The 24413-nt window shown below is 44.3% G+C and overlaps 1 protein-coding gene across 2 annotated transcripts in view; it reads left to right on the top strand.

The window, feature by feature from the left end:
* The window catches only part of LOC137878896 (rho GTPase-activating protein 6-like), a 53391-nt gene extending 38255 nt beyond the window's left edge, over positions 1-15136 (top strand). For both annotated transcript variants that reach the window (XM_068719394.1, XM_068719395.1), the window contains exons 2-14: positions 2217-2376; positions 5453-5524; positions 8045-8193; positions 8330-8458; positions 8564-8759; positions 8877-8932; positions 10027-10177; positions 10325-10473; positions 11795-11974; positions 12730-12821; positions 12910-13160; positions 13317-13400; positions 13901-15136. In XM_068719394.1, coding sequence (XP_068575495.1) covers positions 2217-2376; positions 5453-5524; positions 8045-8193; positions 8330-8458; positions 8564-8759; positions 8877-8932; positions 10027-10177; positions 10325-10473; positions 11795-11974; positions 12730-12821; positions 12910-13160; positions 13317-13400; positions 13901-14496 — 2265 coding nt within the window. In that variant the 3' untranslated portion in view covers positions 14497-15136. The remainder of the gene's footprint in view (positions 1-2216; positions 2377-5452; positions 5525-8044; positions 8194-8329; positions 8459-8563; positions 8760-8876; positions 8933-10026; positions 10178-10324; positions 10474-11794; positions 11975-12729; positions 12822-12909; positions 13161-13316; positions 13401-13900) is intronic.
* Positions 15137-24413: the final 9277 nt, after the last annotated feature.

Below are 24413 nucleotides of genomic sequence, written 5' to 3' on the forward strand. Positions count from 1 at the left end.
TAAGGTGAGTGATAATGTGGAAAAGGGGTTTATTTAAAGCTGAAATCTAGTAGCTTTCCAAGCACTCTGCATCATGTTGGCATCCTTTTTATGTCACTCTCTTTTGTTTCTGTGTTCTAATACACTCCAACAGCTAATATATGGGGGTACGGGGGTAAAGCAGAGCGGGAGATGGACAGGCGTTGTACCGGACCATCAAAGACAAAGCTCTTTATTCACTAGATTATCCGCAGTGCGTTCCCCACCTATGATCTGCATCGTTAGCCACTGAGATAGCAAGCCACTCACCAGAGCAATGAGACAGAATACACAACAAGTCAGACCACGATGAACGTTCTCTTATCATGTAATTGCACTTGACCGTGCGTCCAAATTACAGGTCAAGAATGTTAATTCTAAAACCAACATCTAGTAAAAAAAATAGAACATGTGATAACACAGTGGTTGCAGATGTGGTATGCCTTTTTGACCCCTTCAAAAATATATGGACACATCCTCTTTGACAGAGACGAGTGATACAACATCATCCGACAAGAATTCTACTTTGTCAAAAGCCAAACTGTGCGGGTCGGTTTTGGAACGTCTCGGTTTGTACGTTTCAACGGGCGTCCCTGCGGGTCACGCAGGCTTTCAGCTCATTGTTGCCAGAATCCAGCAGCGATACCAGCATTTGGTCCGGCCTCTTCGCCCCGCTGTCAGCATTCCACGGGTTTCATAGGCTGACACTCAAGAACTGAAGCTCATCCATCCCCTTCAGGAATCCTGCTGGGCAGAACCAGCTCGACCGCAGAGAGGCCTCTTATTTAACTTCTCCAACTGTTTGTCTTTGCTTTCGCGGCGTGTGTGAGCGCAGGCGTGTGTGAGCGCAGGCGTGTGTGAGCGCCCCCTCAAGCTGCGTGTGAGGTCAAGCGGCAGGGAAAAGGGTTTCCTCGGCCAGCGATAAGGAATTGCACACACACAAACAGTTGTGCTGGATGACCTGCTCTATCCAAAAAAAAAAAAAAAGGGGGGGGGGGGGGGGGGGGGACTTGTGACACACACTCAGGTGGCTCTCCAGGTTGCCTTTTGTCCACATTCTGTTTTTCCTGCCACGGATGAATGATGGCTCTGTTGCTTCTCTGCACTGAATGGGGTCCAATAACAAGAGAGCTGACAGCAGGAGAATTAACTTAAAGAAAATATTGTTGATGGAGGCGAAATCGTGAAAGGAAAAGTGACATAAAGTCTTCAGTGTGTCTCAGAGAAGCCCATTTCTTCTAGAAGACGTGAAGAATAAACAAGGGCAACGTGATGAAATTCTATTTTTTCAAAGATATAAATGGTTTATCTGTGCTTGCGGCAGCACAAAATGAAGACCATATATAAACACAGGCACATTAGAGTGCACTTGTAAGCCCTCTGTCTGGATAAGGCATTAGATAAATTGCAGCAGTCTGTCCTCTCCGTCTCTTCCCTTTCTTTCTTAACCTCTCCCTCTTCCTGACCTCTCTTCTCAGTAGACAGAGGAATGCATGACCAGAGACTCAGATGACTCCAATGTTCATCAAAGCCAAAGCGCTCTCTGCGTCTGCGGCAATTCATTACAATTCACTTCGATTCGAGTCCACCTTGATCACAGATTAAAGCCAAAGCTGCGACGTAAACCTGTCTGAGGATGAGAAACGAGCGCGGTGACTCAGACCGCTTCCTATACGCTCTGGCCTCATCGTAACCTCACCTCCTCCTCCACATATGCATTCTCAACGCCGGTTACGTGTTCAGAAAGCATATTGCAAATCCATCAGTGCGAGGCCACTGCATGTCCTCACTTGCTCTTTTTTTTGTTCTTCTTTCCATCTACGTCTGTGTGGACTTCAACTTTATACATTCAGTTCGGCTCATGTTCCAGTGTTGTAAACCGTCCTGCACACACGTATTTTGCAGACTTTTCACATATGCTCTTTATCTGTTTGAACTGTGTTTGTTGTACTACATGTTATCCAATACAATCTACTCTCAAACTCATCATCTGTGAGAATCGCATTCAAATGTTTTTTTTTCTAATCCTTTTTTGTATTACTCAAAGAATGCAGAGGCCAAGGGTTTCCTTAGTTTCACATGCATCAAGTCCAGGCAACCTTAATGTTTTTCAAGATTAAAACAACAGTAGTTACATTCTATTCCTACGTTTTATGTTCCGATAGGCTAATCTTTGCGTTAACTCTTGCCTCCCTCAGGGTGATTTCACCTGGAGCAGCCTGTCGGGGCGGAGCGTGCGTCTGACGCCGGTCGCCATCCAGAGCCTGTCGGAGCTGGAGAGGGCCAGGCTGCAGGAAGTAGCCTACACCCGATTACACCAGGACTATGATCTGGGATGTCAGATCACCATGCCGAAAGGTGGGAGAATGTGTGTTTCGGAAGCTAAGCGCCAACATAGTTCCTATGCTGGTTGGTTCCAAATGGCCTCAGCCTTTCAAGACGCTGACAATAATGTGACTGTTAACTCGGTCACAACACCTATGTGACCGTGTCCGGAGCGGTTCTGTGAAGACGACGCTACCCATTTGAAGTTCTTCACTAGAGTTTGGTTTGTAAGGTTGCGCAGCTACTTCCAAGTGTCCCATAAAGTAAAGCCAAAAGCTCGAGCCGCTGACCACATCCTGTCGTCATCTCGTCAAGTGTATTTAAGGGAAGTCATGTAGGGTAACACATGGATTTAGATGTAAACCGTAGTTCACATTGGGATCGCGTGCTTCCTGTTACCCCCCCCCCCCCGCTCTTAACACGCGACTCCCTTTCCGCTGCAGTTGAGTGCCCGCTTGTCACGATACACACTCTATTAAAAATTGTTTGTGGGCCTATCTAAAATCTTTTTTTGGTCCCGTATAGCAAATCATTAAGCGAATGAGGGTCAAAATTGGACAAATTAGTGCAGATATAGCAGGCATGGGCACTGCTCTGAAAGTGGCTGAGTCGGTGGTTTGTTTGCCTCTGGGCCCGCCCGTGCTAAAAATGTCTACATGAATCAGTTTATAGAAAAGGACCAGAGTGTGGTTATTTATTTGGTATCGGATGAGTAGTATTGAATCAGCAGAGACCCATATATTCCAACTTCTACTCCCTAATACGCCCCAAATACTATGGATCCTTCATTTCCCAAAATGCAACTCAATAGCATTTTTTGTTAGGTTTTCCTTTCCTGGTGTCTGCCCATATCTCTGCTCCCAGTCTGTAACAGGCCTCCTGTTAAACTAAATGTAGGTCTTAAGCTGAGATGACCTCATCAGCTTTATTTTCTCAGACTTCACAGAGCTCCCTCCAGAGACACAGACGACATGATTCAACTGTGTTACAGGTTGAGTAGTTAAGTAAACTGAACGTCATGTAAGTCAGACTTGTTTGGAACAGAACCTGCTGTACTTGTGGTCCTGTAGGTGTTTGTGCCCACATTTCTTATGTGCTCACTTGTGGTATTTGTTTCAGTGGTTCCCAACCTTTTGGGCTTTTGGCCCCACAGACTGAACTTATGTCAAAAAGTATTTTTTCATCACTCTGATTAATTTATATAATTTTTTAGAGGCCTGAGAAGGTAAAATTATCCAATTAGTCTGATTAGTAGATGAAAGTCAAGAAAAAAAAAACATGCTGTACATTCCTCTCCATCTCATGACCCTCCAGATCTCTCTCCGACCCCTTGGGGGGTCCTGACCTCCAGGTTTGGATCCAATGATTTCAAAAATCTGGCAAAACAGTCACAGCCTAGTTTACAACAAACACTTCTTGCTATAGTCATTCAGCTGTGTTTCCAGCAATTAGTTCAAAATATTGTTATCTTAATCAACAGAAATGAGACCCAAATTTGTATTAAACCAGAATTATTCTTTCAGTCATGTAAGTGTGCAGCTTTCTTTCCCTGCACTGGATACGAGTGGCGCGGCTGCCGTAGCAGCGGTATAGTGCTGGATTAACCAGGGCCTTGCATTCCAGCTGAAGGTTAAACCTCTCCCTACCATGATTTAATGCGTACTTGTCTGTGTTGCTTATGAATTCCAGAGCGCCTAACAGCCGTCATGTGCTAGCTAGGGAAATATTTCAACTTGTGTGTATGAGTTTCTTGTGCGTGTGCTACTTCAGCACCGCTAATGTGGGCTTTTCGGACCTGCCGTTTGTCATATTCATCCCAGGGCTAGGGGTCATGTTTCTAGTGTTTCTTCAAGACCAAAAAAACAGATTGATAGAAGCGAAAGGGAGACAAAGAGGGACGGGGCGATGGTGCACTGACACGGGGAAGAAGAAGCAAAGGTCCATCAGACAGTTGCACAACCAGTTGGGAGTTAGACTGGGAAGGTTTGGAGGTTCGGGGGATTTCCGTACGGCTTTGGGAACCATCTGTCAAAAATCCAAACCATTTCTCTCTCTCTCTCTCTCTCTCTCTCTCTCTCTCTCTCTCTCTCTCTCTCTCTCTCTCTCTCTCTCTCTCTCTCTCTCTCTCTCTCTCTCTCTCTCTCTCTCCTCTCACAACATCTGCTTTCTTTCTCCCATCTCACACTGTTTCCCACCTATTTTTCCCCTCATACATACACCCCAAGACTCTGACTCCAGGCGAAGAGTCTTAAAAGGACACGCAAGTTTCTCATATATCACCGCGGTGGCAATAAATTGATTATCAAAGAACAGCAGCCTTGCTGAACTTGTTCAGATTTGTCAGAGACGGTTGGACACATGGGGAAACTGAAGCTGCTCCCTGACGTAGCGGGCTACCACCGCGCGTGTTGTTGGGGCTGGATGAAATTTCCTGAACCCCGCAAGTGACTCATTTGATACAGCTGAAAGGAACATCTGGGGGGTTCAAACTGAGGTTGCTAAACTAGCAGACCAAAGCGAAGGCTCTCTCAACGGGTTCACGATGATCTGATGTGTAAAAGAGTTGGTTCTGCGATACCAAAAACAAAAACAGCAGAGTGACCGACTGACGGCACTAAAAGCTGCTGAGGTTTCACAAACTGACATCCTGGCCCGAGTCGAGCACTCCGAGACTTGAAAGCCGCATGGGCCACGATTTCCAGATTTCCCTGGTCATTAATCAGCAAGTTCAGGAGTCATTCATCATGTTGACAGCGGCTTCCCTCCTTTCAGAGCGCGGATGTAAAGCATTCACGTACACAAATATAAACGTGCATGGCATCGCGGCTCATTATTTCCAAAAGTGGGAAAGTCCTCACACATATTAGCCGGCGTTGATAAACAATATGAGTGATTTAATATATTTTTCCTGCTGGCTAATACCGCAGCTGAACCTGTCTGACATTTCAGTTCAATGGATTTGAGTTCACAGACAGCTTTCCCCCCGTGGCTAATTTATGTCTGCATTCCCGACATAAGCTTATTAGATATAATAAGCGAGATAAGATACAGCCGATATGGAAACCATTTGTTTCACATGATTTATTTTCTTGTTTTGTTTCCGCTGCAGATGGACAGAAGAGGAAAAAGTCTCTGAGGAGGAAGTTGGACTCGCTAGCAAAAGAGAAGAGTAAAGACAAAGGTACGCCAAGTTCTTTTCACACTTTGCCAGCTCGCAGGGTTTTTTCCTCTCTCCATCTCTGCCGGGTCGCGTCTCTCGCCCCGCTGCCAGCGAGACAGCGGTGGTCTCCGCCCCTCAGGCAGGTGAACGGCGAGGTTATAAAAACACTTTCTGTTTACTGGGCTTTCACGGTTTATATTTAGCTTAAGTGGAGGGACTCCATGTAAGGGGACTGGCTCTGAGAAGCGGCGACTCTGCTGCACTAAGCAAAGCATATTTGGCAGGAGAGAGAATCTCAGTCAAAAAGGAAGCCCAGCTGCAGAGAGGAGCAGGAGGCAAAATGAACTGGGCTGTCAAAAATACACAGCAGTGGCGGTTGTTGCTTTTCTCATGTAGCGTGGTACAAACGAGTAAATACTGCTGACTAGTTCACTCTAGTGTGTGCACTGGCTTTAGGTAAGTAACATAGAATCACTTAAGCCATTGAGCCAAGCTAAATATTCATAAACAGTTCATAAATGTAGCAAGTAGGCAAACAGTATTCAGAAACCAAGTAACTCAAGCAATTTGCATTATTTATCATAATCAGTAATACAAAAAAACTATGTTTTTGTGTATATATATATATATATATATATATATATATATATATATATATATATATATATATATATATATATATATATATATATATATATATATATATATATAGAGGACGTTTTTGTCAGCATTGGACACAATGTCCTTCCCCAAAAGTATGAGAAACAGCTGTCCAGTTTTATATTGGAAAGATGACGAGGTTGCTACAGTATGTCACGCATCGGCCAATCAGAACCTGCTATTGTATTCGGCAACCGAAGCAACTTTGATTCTACATTGCTCCGGCTGGTGATAATGACGAGGCAAACCTATTTATCAGACCCACATTCGTTTGTTACATTTCTGTCAGGCCTGGCTCTGCCCCTCTGGAGCAGATGGCTCAGACGTAGCTGTGGTCGAACCGGCCAAATGGATTCTAAGTTTTAAATGATCATGCGTCTCTGAATACAAAGCCCTGCATTTCACTTTGAAGCAAGCTCTCTGCAAGAGACACAGAGAGAGAAGCATGCGGGCTCCTTTGATGCAGCCACAATCATCTGAGCTGGTGTGATCAGACCTCAGTCAAAATACATAAATAAGATTATATATATATATATATATATATATATATATATATTTTTATTTTTTACCTAAGATAATAAGCGATTGTTTGTGAAAGTTGAGATTTAGAAATTGGCACTTGTATTGTCCTATGTGGTAAACTTTATGTTACTTACCACTTTCCTGACTTTCTGCATGGACTTACAACACACTGCATGGACATGAATAAGAAGTAATTACTAAAAAAAAACAGAACTGACGCTGTGTAAATGTAGATTTATGAAAATCTGACATGTGGTCTGGCTGTGGACGCACCAAGAAGAGCTTTGCATTACACTGGAAAAGCACTGGATGTTATGCGATCCAGAGTGTGTGTATTTGCACGTCTGTGTGTGTGTGTGTGTGTGTGTGTGTGTGTGTTACATAAGCCCTGTTAACACTTTGAGGCTGCAAAGCAAATTCGTTGTGTCACAACGTTCGTGGTCATGTTGTTCATGAACACAGCCCTCCACTTGTGGTTGTGGAATGCATCTTGCTTTCTCTCCCTCCATTTTCCTATGAACACACACACACACACACACACACACACACACACACACACACACACACACACACACACACACACACACACACACACACACACACACACACACACACACACACACACAACAGCTGGACTGGTTTTTTTTTTCTCAGCTGCTGGGATTCTGTATAATTGAATATATAGCCTGCGGCGGCCCACGATGATGTCATTCCTCTCTGAAGCATATCTTCCAAGTGCTTGCGTCCCTCAGCAGTACAAACACACATTTGCTCAAGTCCCGAGTTAATTGCAATTGCTTCGCCAAATTTTTGTTTAAACTCAATTGAAAGTGCGTCTGTCGCAACTCCTTGCCAAAACAAACGGCATTCCGCCTCTCGTCATGCCCAAAAATGAGTGGAAATGGAACAAAGGAATAGGATTTGCGTACATGTGTCAGCGCAGAGCGGTTTCTAAAAACGGCCTGCATGGATAGCGTGGCGTTGCTTGTGGGTACGAGTGATCAGGGTTGTGTTATTTTGGTCAAAGGCACTGGAATTAGTGGTCTGTCATAGTTGTTTTCCAACTTTCCTTCTGTGATGTCTTATTTTGGAAAACAGATGTACTGTAGTAGTGCTATACGAGTATTAACTTACTCACATAGTGAACATCTGTTGTGAGGCTTTTATCTCATGTAAATAGGGAGCTCCGACTGAAGTAATATGTTTAATTGGATGTGTTTGATGTTCATGTTGCAAGTTCTAAGAGCTATTTTTGGATGTTTCTAACAGAGCTTTCCTTTTTTTTGTTCTCTGAACTAATGCAGTTTTATTTCCTGTCTTTTTGCCCTCTTTCCTGCCCTTTTTCTTTTTAAATCCCAGAATGCATACCCCATGCCTTCAGTATAGTGCTCTCCCAGGTCATCGCTAATGACAGAACCCACAGGCAGCGTCAGGACGGCCATCGTCAGGACCCGCCGCAGCGCGAGGAGCACAAGGACTCCTCTGACCTCGTCTCGTCCATTCTACAGGTCAGTTTATCTCACTCTCCTTGGGTTCCATATTTAAGGCATTTTAAAGACAAATATCTAAAACTATATAGAATAACACATATTATACTGTCTGAAGGGAAAGCCAAATCTAACTCTTGGATCATCTGTCCTGCAGTTTGCCACCAAGCGGTCGTCCAATAAGGAGTTATCCAGCAGTAACTCCTCTTTGAGTTCCACATCGGAGACGGCCAATGAGTCAACGTCACCCAACACGCCCGAGGTTGCACCGCGAGCACGCAGGAGGGTGAGACAAAATAAGATAATTAACCCCAGTGTGAGCTGCAGGCCTAGGATCAGGCGTTTTATTCAGTTGAACCCGTCTGAATGAAAATGCACGATTAACCTCCAGGGAGGCATGTCAGTGGACTCGATCACGGACCTGGACGACAACCAGTCCCGCCTGCTCGAGGCCCTGCAGCTCTCTCTGCCGGCCGAGACGCCGAATAAGAAGGAGAAGCACCGGGACAAAAGGCTGAGCCTCAATCCCATCTACCGCCAGGTGCCCCGGGTGGTCGACAGCTGCTGTCAGCACATCGAGAAATACGGTGAGCAGCTACTGTCGCCAATATGCATCCCCTCCTGGTACGACTACGACAGGTGCATCGAGACAGCTGTTGCTTTCTGGTTTTGAGGGGGTTTTTTTCTTCGCTTTTCCACTCCAGGTTTGCAGACTGTGGGGATCTTTAGAGTGGGAAGCTCCAAGAAGAGAGTCCGACAGGTGAGGTCATTCGGTGTTCTGGTAATGGAGCCGACATCGGCTGATTTTGCGTTAAGTGAAATCAATGTTCTGTGCGAAATCTTCCAATACAACAGATTTGAGCCGAATGTATCTATCATTCAAGCAAATATATCCTTACCAGCTCCATACACACAAACAATAATGTATCTACTTACTCCTAGACCTTTCATTACCTATCCACCCTTGATTCCCTTAAGTGAATACACAGTAAAAGAACATGTAAACCAGGGTAAAGCTTCATTTTTAGATGATTTTTCATGTTGGATATTTTCATAACACTGTTTTCCACTTGTAGCAGCAACTACAGACACTGATCGTTTCATCAAAAGGTACACGTCTTTGATCTTCAGATCTTTGAAACACTAGATCTTAATTGAATATAAGACTGACCCTCAGCTAAAGAGAGGAGGGGTGCTGTAAGACGCAGCACAGGATACATATTCAGTGTCTCTTGGTTTCATTGTGTAACCAGTTCATTTGATTTAATCACTATGTTCCTTTGAAATAGATTGTTCTACTGTACCTTTAAAATACAGTTGTGTTTTCAGACATTTCAAAGAGGATGCAAATAGAGAATCAAACCAGACCAAATAACGTTTAAACCCCCCCCCCAAAAAAAACAGTTGCACAGTCGGAAAAGACTCCAATAAATATGATGATATTAACATGTTGATTATGGTTAGATAGACCACTATACACCTGTGTATGTATATACAAATAAATAGCCATTTTGTCTGTGTTGATACAAACCAATGTCAGCATTTATGCATTAGCCGCCATCGTCAGCTTATTGAGAAATTATAATTTATGAAAGCAGGTATATAAGTGCTGAACAGATGACGCCTATATATCCATCATCATGGCCGAAACTAATTCCCTGGAAGTCATCCAAAAGTCAGATCCAAGATTAAGATGCGTACTGGCAGAACTAGTTTGAGGCTACCGGGTCACTTGGAGGACCCACAGGAAGTGAACGCGTGCGGCTGTGTGCACTACCGAGATATATAATGTGCATTGTTACGTGTGGAGGATGTTTCTGAATCCCCCTCTTCCTCTCTTTTCTTCAACTGCAGCTACGTGAGGAGTTTGACCGCGGCATCGACGTCCAGCTGGACGAGGAGTACAGTGTTCACGACGTGGCTGCTCTGCTGAAGGAGTTTCTCAGGGACATGCCTGACCCGCTGCTCACTAAGGAGCTCTACACGGCCTTCATCAACACCACAAGTGAGCTCCACCCCCCCCCCCCCCCCCCCCCATCTCTTTATTTTTTCCCCCTCCTCCACATGACCTCCGCTCTCCTTTTGTTGTCTTCCTTCCTTCTGTTCCTCTTTTCTCACTTTTTAAACCAGTCCATCTTAATCCGTGTTGCAGTGTTGGATTCAGATGAGCAGCAGAATGTTACTCAGCTGCTGGTCTACCTGCTCCCAGCATGCAACAGCGATACCCTCCACCGCCTCCTGGAGTTTCTGTCCACCGTTACCGACCACGCCCATGACCGGCAGGACAAAGACAGACAGGAGGTAAGCGCCAGTTTTTCTATCAAATGAGGGGATACGACTCAAAAATATCCATTAAATCGGCGGATGACGGCTGGAGACTACGAGTTAAAAAACGAAACTGTTGGTTTTGAACCTGTGATAGTAAACATGAGGGGAATAGAGATCAGAATACAGGAAGTGACATCATGACCCGTGATTGTTTTAATGAAAATCCACTCTCCCGCACTCCCTTGAGCCGTCTTTAATTCCCACACCATGGACTCATGCATGTGTGTCCCTATCAATCTCACCACTTTGTGTGTGTGTGTGTGTGTGTGTGTGTGTGTGTGTGTGTGTGTGTGTGTGTTGTTTAAGTGTGAGGTAGAAGTGTGTTTCGACATGTTTGTGCGCAGATGGAAGTGTGTTTTTTTCTCTGTGCGTATGCATGAGAATGGAGTCGAACATTGACGTGTGTGTTTTTTCCCTTCGCGACTCCACGGCTCCTCTGTATCTGAGATCGTGACAGGAAGTCGGAGCGTTTCACACTCGGGGCCCTGGAGCAACACTTCCACACGTTTTAGCCGCTTGTTGCTCCCGTCTCTCCCCCGGAAAGGGAGGAAACTGGGGAGAGATGCAGAATTATGAATTCATCTCTCTAAAAAAAAAAGTTGTTCATGCTTCGAAGGGCTTGTAACTTTAGATGCTAATTGTGTCACAGGATGCACACCATCACCCAAACCTGGTACAAACAGATTCAGCTGTCATACACTCCATCACTTTTAGTGTTAACAATCCCCATGTGCCACTCTTCATCCATCTTTTGGTCAAAGTGACAACAAAATAAAAAAAAGAGAGGGGAATGTGCCAAGAGAGACAGAACGTTGAGGGAGAGTTGAGAAAATCAACATGAAAGGATGGATGGAGGCTGGAGATGTAAGTGGGAACTGGAGGAGGAAAGGGGGAGAAGAAGAGTCAGGAGGGAGGAGATGGAACGTCTCAAAGGGCCGTGTGATTGCGGCAGTGTGATGTCATTTCTACAGCCTCGGAGCGTTTTCAGACCTAGATCGTTTGCTTTCTTTCCGCTTCAGGGACTTATTTCATACAATTGTTGCATTTGCCCCTTGGTTCATTCAAAAGCTGTACAAAAGTTGTACACGAATGCTGTACACGAGCAATCTGTTCTGTCATTGGTCAGAAATAATAGCGGGAAGATTCGCCTCAAGATGCTTCCTCTTCTCTTTCCTTTTTTTATTTTCTTCTTCACTAGAGGGATTAAGTATTTAAGGTCTCCTCAATGGTTTACAGAAAGTACCTGACCTAGCATTCACACGGCTGCACAAACCGTTTGTCTCTCCGATGACAGATCACCGGGAACAAGATGACGTCTCTGAACCTGGCCACCATCTTTGGGCCCAACCTGCTCCACAAGCAGAAGAACTCGGACAAGGAGTTCAGCGTCCAGAGCTCGGCCAGGGCCGAGGAGAGCACGGCCGTCATCGCCGTGCTGCAGAGGATGATCGCCAGCTACCACACCCTCTTCATGGTCAGTCACTGAGCACGACACCCATCCCCACTTCCTGATTTCATTCTTCCGCTCCTCCGCTGAACACACACAATCCCTCCTGGCTTAGCAACAATGCTTGTGTCTTTGGTGAGAGAAAGAAGACAATAAAGGAAGTGAGAAAATAAAAATGTGCAAGATGACAGATGGATGAGGTGTGTTTTTGGTCCAAGTCAATCCTGAATTCTTGTGAGTAAATGTAAGAAAGAAGTAAACGCTCGCCAGTCAGCCGACAATAACATCGAGAACTTTTCATTGCGAGACTTATTATTTCCAAAATAAAAGCAGAAAATGCAGGCTTGAAGAGGTGACAGTTTTCTCAAATGACTGCAGGTCATTTCAGGTCCGAAACCTGAAACCGTAATGTTTTGTAATCTGCCACTACCGTTCCCCCTGAGGCTTACATTCCTGCAGTAAGCCAACGAAGAGCTAATAATCGCCTATAGTGAATTGGAACCGACTTGCTCAGTGTTGGTGAGTAAAAACAGATTTGTCGGCAGCTCGAGTTCTGCGAATTCACATTTTAGTACATGGAACAGGTGGAGTTTTATTTACTAGAAATCAAGTTCAGGCTAATGCAATTTATGTTATTGGGAAAAAAAGAAATTGGTGTTTGCAGTTTAGAAAATAACTGTGTAGGTATGATCTAAAACAGGCATAAGAGTAGAACAGAAAAAAAGCCTCTTGATTCATTCATTTCACTCAAATTGTTTTGTTAATAGTTCACGTCTTTTTAGGTGCCTCCTGATCTGCAGAACGAGGTCTTGATGAATCTGTTGGAGACGGATCCAGATGTAGTCGACTACCTTCTGAGAAGAAAAGCCTCACAGTGAGTTCCACACGCATAAACACATGAGGCGTTCACGTGCGCGCGGTCTGCCGTTCGCCTGCTTTCAACCGTCTGTCATTAACCGCAGGAGTCCCGACCTGTTGCAGTCAGAGGAGCCCTTCTCCCTGAGCGAGCGCCATTCCTCCAGCGACTCCAACAAGGTGTCCAGCGGCGAGGTGTCCCCTTACGACAACAACTCCCCAATCCTGAGTGAGCGGAGAGGGGAACCGGGGAGCCCGGGCAGCGAGCCGCTCTTCTGTGTCCCGGAACAATACACTCTGGTGGGGCAGGTGGCCGGCTGGAGCCGCGAGCCTGGGGCCGACACTTGGGGCAGCAAAGGTGAATGACTCTCAGTAGTGGGTGATTGGATTCTTCATATCTGATCTCACGGTTCTTTAAAATTGTCACTTTTTTTGCTGGACGTACAAAAGGAATATTACGGAGCTTTTGCTTACTGTGCAGGAGGAATTTGACCTCTCTTTTTTCTGTCCTCAGACGCTTTATCAGAGGAGCACGCTAACATTTGGGGGACGTGGCACACTACGCTGAAACCAACACTCAAGGACCACGCATACACAGGTAAACTGCTTCATTGTGGTTGAAGAGCCAGAGCAGTGAGTTCTCAAAGTCCCAGTGAAACGGAAGTGAGAGCTTCTTTAGCTTCTGTACCGAGACGTATTCCCCAGTGAGAGGGAATGTTTGGAATAAAAAAACAAGACATTTTCCATTTCATCACAACTTTAACCATCAGGGGGGGGAACGAAAAGCTGCTGCTGTGTGGTTTTTTTATTCATTTTTGTAGCAACTGATTCCCACACGTGATGCCGGGTGAATGCGTTCAACTGATTACCTCGCTGGGAGGGCAGAAACTAATCAGTATTCTGATACAGTTGCAACACTGTCTGAATAAAAACCTACAGTGTAAAAAGTATATGCAAAATTCTGCAGAAAAGGTTCGTCAATCAGAGCATTTCTTTGCACATTGTTTTATGTCAAGCACAAACTTGTGACGCGTGTATCCCTTGTTATTCACCAAACTATAATTAAACCCGCTGATGTAGTTGATGTTCTGTTTATAGGTTCCCATGGCAACATGTCAGAGGGAAGCTCCCGCAGCTCACAGGAAGGTCTCGACGGACTCCATGGCGACGGCAGGCAGCAAGCAATGCCGCAACGGACTCACACGACGCCCGGCATCGGCGAATGCAGGCCCCACCCCCCGGTCACCAGAGTGTGTACCAGCCCCCACGTGGAGCCGGGACCACCACGCCTGCAGCTCAGCGCCAACCCCTCGGTGACGTCCCACCTCAACAGCACGCAAGGGCTCCACCGAGCAAGTGGACACGCGCTTAACCCGACCTCCAGACCTCAAGGCGGGTTGAGCGCCGGCGAGGGCGGCCCTGCCGTGCTCAACGACGGCCGCACCCCGCCCCCTTACAGCGCCCGCCATCTGCGACTGGCTAGTTCGCACAGTTCACCTCAGCTCGCGACGGCTCAGCGGCCCCCTCTGCAGCACGGGAGGTCGAGCGCGGCGCTGAGTAACTCGGCCTCAACGACACAGAGCCAAATGGTGCCGCAGAGCTCAGAGTGGCAGGACTGGCAGAGAGACCGGTGGCAGATCTGGCAGCTGCTGTCCTCGGACAATGCCGACGCACTGCCTGAAACGCTGGTGTGATCTCAGACCATGGACTTGATCTCTGTGGAGATTCTGATGGCATGATCAAACCCCTCCAATGACAATCGCTCCTCACCCCTCCCTTCATTTCATGTTTTCTGTCAGCTTGCCTTTTCATCCATCCATGGACTTCATCCTTCCCCCCCGTGCTTCTCCTGCATCCCAGCGCCATGGAGTTGTTGTTTACGTGTGCAGCTGCTGCCTTATACAGACTTTTACATCCAAGAGCCACTAGTATTTCTTCTTTTAAATGGATGTTGCTTCTGTTCTTTGCCCATTATGTTTTGATTTGATGCCCACCAGAAATACCTCAAAAAACAATCATTTTCCCAACTCCTATCTATTCACAGTGACTTCAGTCTTCATATCTCAATGGAGAACAATAGGAAACCATTTGTTTCTTTAGTTTGTTATATTTTCAGTTCATACTCTTTAGTTTTGTTTTTTTAAAGCTCTTTTTTCACCGTACAGACACTAACATGTACCCATTAGTAATTGCTGCTAAGTGTATAATTTCTGTGTTCGTACTGGTATTGCAGTTCAGCCACTCCCGTCTAAAAAGATCAAATGTTGGAGTACTTTACCGTCAGATTACGTTTGATGTATATACAAACATACTTTACAATATATATATATATATATATATATATATATATATATATATATATATATATATATATATATATATATATATATATATATATATATATATATATATATATATATATATGTAAATTGACATGTAAAATATATAAATTGCCAATCTGCTAAAAGTAAGTCAGCCCTTTAACTGCCAGTCAAAATGTTGGTGTTTGTCAGACTGCTGAATTGTCTTTAATATTGAATGTAGAATGTTTCGCTTTGAGCAAAAATGCTTCGACCTAATTATAAAGCACTTGGCTGTAAGTTTGCTGAGATGTGCTCTCGCCACCTGCTGCACGGCAGGAACATTGTGCCAAAGTCTCTCGTTACTTCAGGATATTTATCGTAGAGTTGTGGTCATTTCATCCAGTCGTTCATTTTAGGGGGAAAAAAAACCTCAAGAGCTCGTGACATTTGCAGGTGTTTGTACGGAATTTCAGAGTCACAAGACTCATTTTAAGACACAAACATGATTTCATTATCAGGATTTCCTACAAGATGAAGCCCCAATAGCCCACGTAATACATATCTAAAATGGCTTTTAAACGTCAGCATGTGCATACAAATACTACAACGTAGAGGTGAAGAATTCAGAGAATGTGGTAAATGTACCTTCTTTCAATTTATAAAATGTTTTTTTCACATTGCAAAGATTCTATACAGCAAACTCCGTCCATTTGGTTTTCTGAGATTAAGAATCATTTAAATGTGTTATTTGACCTACATCTGGTTACGTCAGAGCAAAGTATATGAACTACAGTCTGGAACTACATTCCCCAAGTTCAGTGTAAACGCTGCTGTGAATTCACACACAAAGTATGCATTTGTCGAAGATAAAAAAACAACTATAAAAAACAGCTCTACAAGTACTGAGCGTGGTCGTTAAAAACCCGACACATCATGATGATATCACCAGGACTACATTCACACCAATGGTTCTGACTGACCCGTGTTATTACACCTCTCATGGTCGACTGAATGTCCCACTTGAGCCCGTCTAAAAGGTTTGAGGCTATTTTACAATTCAAAAAGACTGAATGATTCTGCAGTGGTCCAGCTGTGTTGCTAATAAATAAAAGAAGAGAAAGTTGGCTCACATATTTTCTCATTTCAATTCCAGTATTGTTGCTTTACTGGGGGGGAAAACAAAATACTTTTTTGAATACACCCACAACCAAATCCTCTCAAACATCAGTCAAGTGGGTATTTGCTGGCAAATATTTCACATTTTCTCAAGTTACGGTGTCGTATTTGAAGCCACGTCAGCATCATGTCGAATTCTGACGTCTTCTTTGTCCTCGTGATGTGTGAGAGCTTCACACGCGAAAGAAGCGGAAGGATCGTGGTAAGGCTTGCGGCGCCATCTATTGTCAGACCGTGTGTACTAGCATGTTGCTGTGTCCCACAGTTCACTGTTTCCATGGCATCCATCTGAGCCCGGTGTAGAAACGATTAGCTCAACATTATAAGCACCTTTTGGTTTTTTTTGAAAACCTGTAAATCCGTGTGAGGAAATAAACGTGCTACAGGTCTCGCTCTTAAAAGTTGTTTCTCCATTACATTGCTCAAGGTTCATATTTTGTGAATTGTTTTTGTATTACTTAGTTTTTTTCGGTTGAGTGTTGTAATATATTACAGTATAACAATTTGTATTCACGGAGTAAAAAAGAGGAGGGAATAATCCTAACGGTCCGAGCTATGTCTCCACAAACCAAGCCCGTGTCTGTCTCGTCGACTTCACTATGAAACTAAGAGAAACTTAGTCAATGGTGTTCTATTGTGGATATTTTCCGTGGGATTGATTTACTGGGTCCAAGTTGTAATGGAATGTCTGGTAATTGCTTTTGTACTGCGTGTCATCAATATGCTACAGTGGAATTAAATATGATAAAGTTTACACGAGCTGTTGAAGTCAATGCTTTGGGAAAACGATAGCATATACTACACCATTAGGCAACACAACTACAGTGTGAAACACACATTCAACATTGTAAATTACTACTAAACACACTACGAAACTACTACATTAAGTTTCAGCAACTAAACTACAGTTTGAAACAAGTTATACAATAAGTCAGAAAAACTAAAAACACTACATAAGCACTTTAAGTTGAAGCAAGAAATACTTGTTTTACAGGGGGCACAAACAGACTTCTGGCTTTAAAGCCACAACCTAGACCTCGTCCCAGTGCAGACTTGTGTAGAGTTCTACGAGTCTCGTCCACGTTGAGCACACGTGCTCTAGTTAGATTTTCTACACAAACACTGTTGCTTTTCAAGCCAAAAAGGTCATAAGTACTTTTTAAGATCCATAACGACCACGAGTCCTGGAGTCAGCCTGCAGTCGTGAGATTTGTTTGCATACCATTATTGTGTATGTGGTGTGCGGTTACAGTCGCTTGATCGTTCCCTCAGTCGTCCACTCGAGGATTCACCTACTCCGTTTTACACACACACACACACACACACACACACACACACACACACACACACACACACACACACACACACACACACACACACACACACACAATCAGGTTTTGCTCTCATAAAAGATAAATGGAACACTACTTTTCATTTACATTATGAATTAAAGAGGTCTTTTTTTTTTCTCCATTATTTTGGCAGCGTCTGGCTTTAAGAAGAGATCAAAGCGACATATAGAGACTGCTGATAGTTAGGAGGTAGGAGATAGAAGAGGAGATAGAAGGCTACTTAGGATCAGTGATAAAAGAAACGGAAGTCTGATGGGCGTGTGAGAGATGGATGTCGTTCTCAGCACTAAGCCCTGACTGCGGCGCCTCTGGCTTCAGCTGCAAGGACAAACGGAACAAAACAAATCCGAGTCACTCGACAGGAAATGTCAAAGTGAGGCGTGGGCAGGCAGTTTCAGAGTCTCACCTTCAAAAATCTGCCGGAGTGCACAAAGCCCTTTATTACACCTGAAGAATAAACGTGTGCGAGTGAAGTGGTGCAAAGGATAGAGGCGGTGGTCTAGTGAGCACTGGGAAAATGTCAAGATTGTCAGATTAGTCATCTTAAAAAAAAGAAGAAGAAGAAGAAGAAGAGTCACAAAAGTACAGTTTCAGGCCAAATCAAGTCAACACGTCTCAGACTGTTCTTTTAAACTCCTTTACAGAAAAGGTGCATGCTAATGAACACAACGCTGTCCAGGACGAAGACGCCACTCTCCGCCTAATCCGGACATAAGTCAACAGATTTCAAGCCAGCTCAGCATTCCAAAACCCACTAATAGAGCCTCCCGTGGAAAAATGATGTCACAGTCCTGCAGGGGATACTCAAGAAAACTGCAAGCCGAGGCCTCCTGTAGCTGTGGAGGTGGTCCTGTACAGGATGGGCTGATTGTTTTGGCAGCTAAGTGGAGTATCTTTTTCAGTACTTGAGCATATGTCCTTCATCAAATGTGTCTGTAGTGCTGAAGAAAAAAAAAAAAATGTGTGATGTGTTGTGACTTCCCAATTACACCACTAGAGGTCAGTCGAGAGCCTTGGATAGCTTTTTGAAGCGGATGCAAGGCTTGAGATCAAGCATTTTTGCCTTTCATATCACCGAAATCACAACTGCTGGAGAATTAATTAAACAAAACTAGTTATGGGAGCGACAAATACAGGTAAGTCCATAACAAAGATTTAAAAAAGCGATATGTTCGGTGATGGTTTGATGAAGGGGAGATAAAAGGAAAAGGGAATGGAGGGGGAAATAAAACAAGGGGGATTAAAAAGATTTCATGGCTTTTGGTTTCAATTCTCCTCAGCCCTGCCTGATAGCATATCCAAATCATCTTACAGACCCCCCAGAGAAGTGGAATCAGCTGCCAGCAGACCATTAGACACACTGGGAAAGGTAATGTGTGAGCATTTGGGCGTCTGGTACGGGGACACGGACTGAGAGTGTGTGAGACTGGCAGACGGGGACGAGCTAATAATTGAAATAGAGACGATGCGCAGTATGAACACTTGCTTTCTCTCGTTTCTCGTGATGGACTCGGGGGAATAATGAGAATAAAGTCAATTTAGCCGGTCCTCTCCAAGCTGCTTATCAGAGTTCTGATCAGGTCTGGAAACTTTGGAAAGTAATTAGAATCTTTTCTTGGATCTCACAATGAGACACAGGCAGCACACAGAAAACCCAGGACTTTTGTATGAGTTGCATTTTTCTTCCCTTTTCGTTCCCGGGTCCGTCCCTCACAACACCAATTAAAGATTTTGCTGTGCTCTGTGTGCCAGCAATGTTTGAAACCAGCATGTCATGTTCTGCTCAAGGAGGTTCTGATTAATTGTGATCAGTGGAAGCGTAGAGGCACTTTGTTTAAGATACTGTACTCTGAGAGCGCTTCTTCTATTTCCTTTTGTCCCCTTTTGTCGGTTTCTGGACGGGAGCCTGGATTTTAAATAGAATTTTGTGGACCATGACAACAAAACAAAGCCTCCTTATTTCAGCGACTAATGACTTGGCCCGGAGTAACGTAATCCAGTTGGCCGAGCTAAAAAGACAATTTGCCAGAAAAAGGCGCATGCACAAATAGGTATGCATGCACTCATCCACAGAGAGAAACTTGTAATTGCCAGTACAATAGTTCAGCCCCACTCCTGGAGGGAGTTAAGAACCCATGCATGACGGTAAACAAAATGTGGTCTGCTCTTAGTGATAGAGGACTGTGGGAAATATGATGGTTTACTGTCATTCAATCAAGTGTAGTTCATGCCCCATCACATTGTTCTGAAACGTTCTTCATGCCAACAAAAACCATCTCGCAATACTTTTACTTCCCCACACTGTCTTTAACACTCAGCCCCAACCCCATCCCATAATACATGTCAGAAGGTTCAATTGCTGGTTATGGTCTTTTCATGTGATTTGTTAATAGGCGAACATGAGCATGAACAGGCAAAAGCGTTGTTCTGCACTGTGGTGACAGACATCAGCAAGGAGCCAGAAGAGGCTTTATGACCCCCAGTGTTTGTATATTCATGTATGTTACGACTGCAGCCATGTGACAGGAGGACACTGTCCGACCAACCATGGTTGATCTGCCCTCAGGAGCATTCTGGCATGCTGTACACACGTTCACATACACACCAACACCCAACCACAGCAACTCATACTCATAGAAAGTCATTGACCAATCAATTACCCACATGGGCCAGTTCTATAAAAAGAAATACTGACATATCCACAGTCAATTTGTTGATTCCACGTAACTGGATTCCGAACGAGGTCATGCCTCAACTGATTTATCGCTTTTGTGCAATGCAAAGATGTTGCAAAGCATTCCAGTGCGTCAAATGGATCAACCTCCCACAGTGCTTACAGACCCGTGATTCAACATGATTTAAATACACCAGACCCAGGTGTAATCAGAACTTTGATATCAATCGTCCGTCAGTGGCTGTGCCTCACAGAGAGATCTTAGACCACCACTGAAAAGCCCAAAACTGCACAGCACTGGCAGCTTTTAGACGTACATGTACTACCACCATACATAGCATAAGGATGCTATGCATACTTGAAGCCAGATGTGAAGCACATCACACTGCTGTCCTTGACGACTGTAACTTCACTCCATATCCTGTAAATTGTGTGTGGCTGGTGATTCGCACTGTAGCGATGTGTGTGGGAGAGAGAAACTGGGAGATCCTTGTTAGTCATTCATAAATCTACTTGAATAAATTATAGTAGCTGAATAAAACATTTGGATTATAAATTGCAGATGAGGAGTTCACTTTTGGGCTTTTAAATTAGTCAGCTAAATCAGCACAGCTTAAAATGTGTAGTGGTGTAAATAAACAGGAGCATCATCATTTATGAACATTAAACTGCACTTTTAATGGATCTCCAGCTGCTGTGTGAATGTTTGCAAGAGGTGGATTATAAACATTTATTTTAGGTCCGTTGCAGAAATGTTGCCGGGCAGATTTTTTTTTTGGAGTCTCCGAAAGGGCCTTTTGAAAATCTCGATGAACTGAGCATCCAAGTGGAGCTTTTAACGGATGAGCCTCCGAGCGCGGTTGCCAGCTGGTTTCCGTTGAATCCTCTGCTGTGCCGTGTGCAGAGCTGCGATAGTGAGAAGATCCCGTCTGTAGCTCGTCTCTGGCACATCATCACAGCTGGCCATTTGGTTTCGATTCGCGCCGAGTCCTGCGATACCGCCGTCCAAAGAGAGCTCCGCCGGGGTCCCGTCACCTCTCTTTCACCTGTTGGTGGTTAAAGCAGGGACTTATTCTGCGTCGATGGAACAGTACTGCAGTTTCCTCTCGGGCCTCCCCGTGGTTGTGCGGCACTGGAGGAGTTCTCGTGGCAACTGTGTTGAACTTTCACCAGCAGGTGTTGCTCATGCTGTCATGGGGTTTGCATTGAGGTCAGGACAGAGAAAAAAGGAAAAATGTTGAGACTACAAATGTCAACATCGTTGCACTGGAGGAAAGTTAAGGAATCATCAGGGTCTATTGTCTGGAACCCGTGCATGTATACTTTTTGTGCCAATCCATTTAGTCGACGTTTCGATATTTCACTGCATGAGTGTAACCTTTTCAGTAGGATCCTCTAGGGACCATGAATGTCCGTACACAAATTCATTGCAATTACTACTATAGGTTTTGTGATATTTTTGCCTGGACCAAAGTGATGGACTCCCATCAGTTTGTAAAGCAAGATTCCCATTAAATCCCTAAACCCAAACAGAGGAAACCCTGGTGACCCTGTTAGGCACGGCCATTATTCACACAGTACACTAGTTATTGATACAACTCACTGCTTAAAATGCAAATAGTCGAATCATAGTGGTGAAATTAGACAAATGTATTTGCCATTTTAAGGGTGCTATTTTACATAAAAAGGGGATCAGTGGTGTGTGTATATGGGTCTGTGTGTTCCTGCACCAGACAGAAGTAAGGTGCTTTAATGATTCTGGTAGGGCCTCACTTTTACAATAAACATCCAACGGTTAGGTGAAGTTAACGGAACAGAGTTGAAGGGGAAAATATATCCTTTATCTTTGCATATACAAAATCTCTCCCTGTGCTCTTTAAAGTCACTTTGGATGTTTGCGATCGACATCCCATTGCCCTCATTCACTTCTAATCAATGTGCAATCAGCTCCACATCTAATCCAGAGGCTATTAGATCGCCAGCTTCGGTAATGGTCTGGAGCAGAGATAATACACTGATTGAGGCCGTTATCCTCATCTCCTCTGTTCGGAACCTTTTGCACGTGCACATTATTTAAAGTCTGTGCCTAATTACACGTTATGAAAAGACATTAGTGGAAACCAACTAAAAGCCATGAAGCATTTAATGTCAAGTTCATTAAAAATCTGCTGCCAGTATTTCAGCCGTTTTGTAATAACCGAGTTACGCTGATTGGATCCCCAAAGTTAGACTTTATGATGATTGGAGTACTTCTAAATATAGATCTGTATCTCTTACTGATGTTAGATGGATTTTTGTACATTTCTTTCATGGTGTTTGTTTTTATCACCAACTGGAAAATAAATCACATTAGATTGTAAAAATGCACATTAAATTTGGTTTGCGTTACACGTTGACATTCGGTCGATCCGAGGGTCTTCAGTCATGGCCCGACTGTGAGAAATGAATTGGCGATGCATTATTCAACGTGGTTAACATTATTAGGGATGGTATGAGGCGACTCAAAATACCACAGAGAATGGAGGATGGAGGGGCAGAGGTTTTTGAAAGGTTTTCTTATCTGAAGTTTAGTTTGGGGAAGTTGAATTCCCCTGTGTGCCCGAGTCAGAGAGGAGTGAATGAGTGAGGGATAAATAATGCAGGTCAGGATCCTATTGTTTGGTGAAGGCCCTCTGAAGCCCAGGGCGCAGCACAGGAGACTTTGTGAAATATTGATTCACCACTTAAAAGTTGTTGTGTGGATGTTGGCTGGCTTGTAGGATGTGAATAGAGATTTTCCTCTTTGTTTCCTGGATATACTAACACATCTGGAGTTAGGTGAGAACACTTCAGGTGGGATTTTGGTTCCAAAACACTTCAAAAGAAGGTAAAACAGCACTGACACATTGGAAACGTGAAATGGCACAAAAGCCTGCAGTCGGGGCTAAACCCGTTCGCTGGGTATTCATGGATTCATTTTCTCCTTTAACCACTACAGACCCACTGTTTGGTTTGTGTATCAAGTTGCACATACTTGGAGGACTCTAAGGAGGTAACCCAGACTGGTGCATCAGATTTGATTCGTTGCAATATTATGACACATGGTGATATTATTGGACGTAGTCAAGTCACAAGGGGTCGTTAGCGTCGAGACTGGTTTCTGGAACATGGCAGAATAGCTGCATACCAACAGGCAAGAAAGAGGGGAAAGTTCTTGCAATAAAATGTTGTGTATCTGCATCAAAATGTGACAGATATTATCTTGAAAACGACAAAATAAGATGTCCTAACAATCCCTGACCAACCAACATCTCTCAGCCTGAATTCAGTTTGATTTTTGCCTCGCAAGAGCAGTTGTGTGTGACAAAACAGCGGCTCTCCTGCAGTCTGGAGATGGACGTGACCCGCGGAGCCTTCCCCACGGGTTAGCACAAACGTCAAGCGGCCCAGATCCCTCCAGGAGGAGCATGGGGAGGCAAGGGGAAGAGTGCTATGGAAATTACAGACGACAGGGCACGAGTGGAGGGAAAGGGAGAGGAACTGTGTGAGGGGAGAACTATAATTACAGAATATGAGAACCTGGCTGTCACTTCTGATGCTGATGATGATTAGAGTACGGTGCTACCTCACTTCTCTACACCCCCTTCCACCTCCTCCAAAGCCTCTTCTGTCATTTTTTTAAGGATACACTTTGTTGCCTTTCCTCTCTCACCCCTTCATTTTCTTGGCCTCGGAGTGATGGAACATTTAACATAGCCTGCTGTTATCAGACTGTAAGAATGTTCCGAAATAGTAATTCCATAATGCGTATGGCTTGTGCTTATCACCTGCTACTCAATACCGTGCTCTCCTCCGTATCTTGCCATTCCTCCCGCTCTCTGTGCCCAGCATATCAGACCAATCAAGCATCACAAAACATTCCAGCACATGGCTGCTGAATTCACTGCTGCTTTCCAGGGGGGAAGTGTCTGCTTTTGCTTTTCTGTGGAAGGGGAAACTTACTGACATTTTCATTGTCCCACAGCCAGCCGGCCTTGTGTTTATGAAGCCTGAGGAAATTGCACAAAAATGTACGTGCCTGCAGTAAAAAAAAAAAAAATTGGGGTTTGTGAGAATGTATTTAACGG

Source organism: Cebidichthys violaceus, unplaced genomic scaffold (assembly GCF_023349555.1).
Source record: "Cebidichthys violaceus isolate CVI_PGR_0920_01 unplaced genomic scaffold, fCebVio1.0.p SCAF_24, whole genome shotgun sequence".
Classification (NCBI taxonomy): domain Eukaryota; kingdom Metazoa; phylum Chordata; class Actinopteri; order Perciformes; family Stichaeidae; genus Cebidichthys; species Cebidichthys violaceus.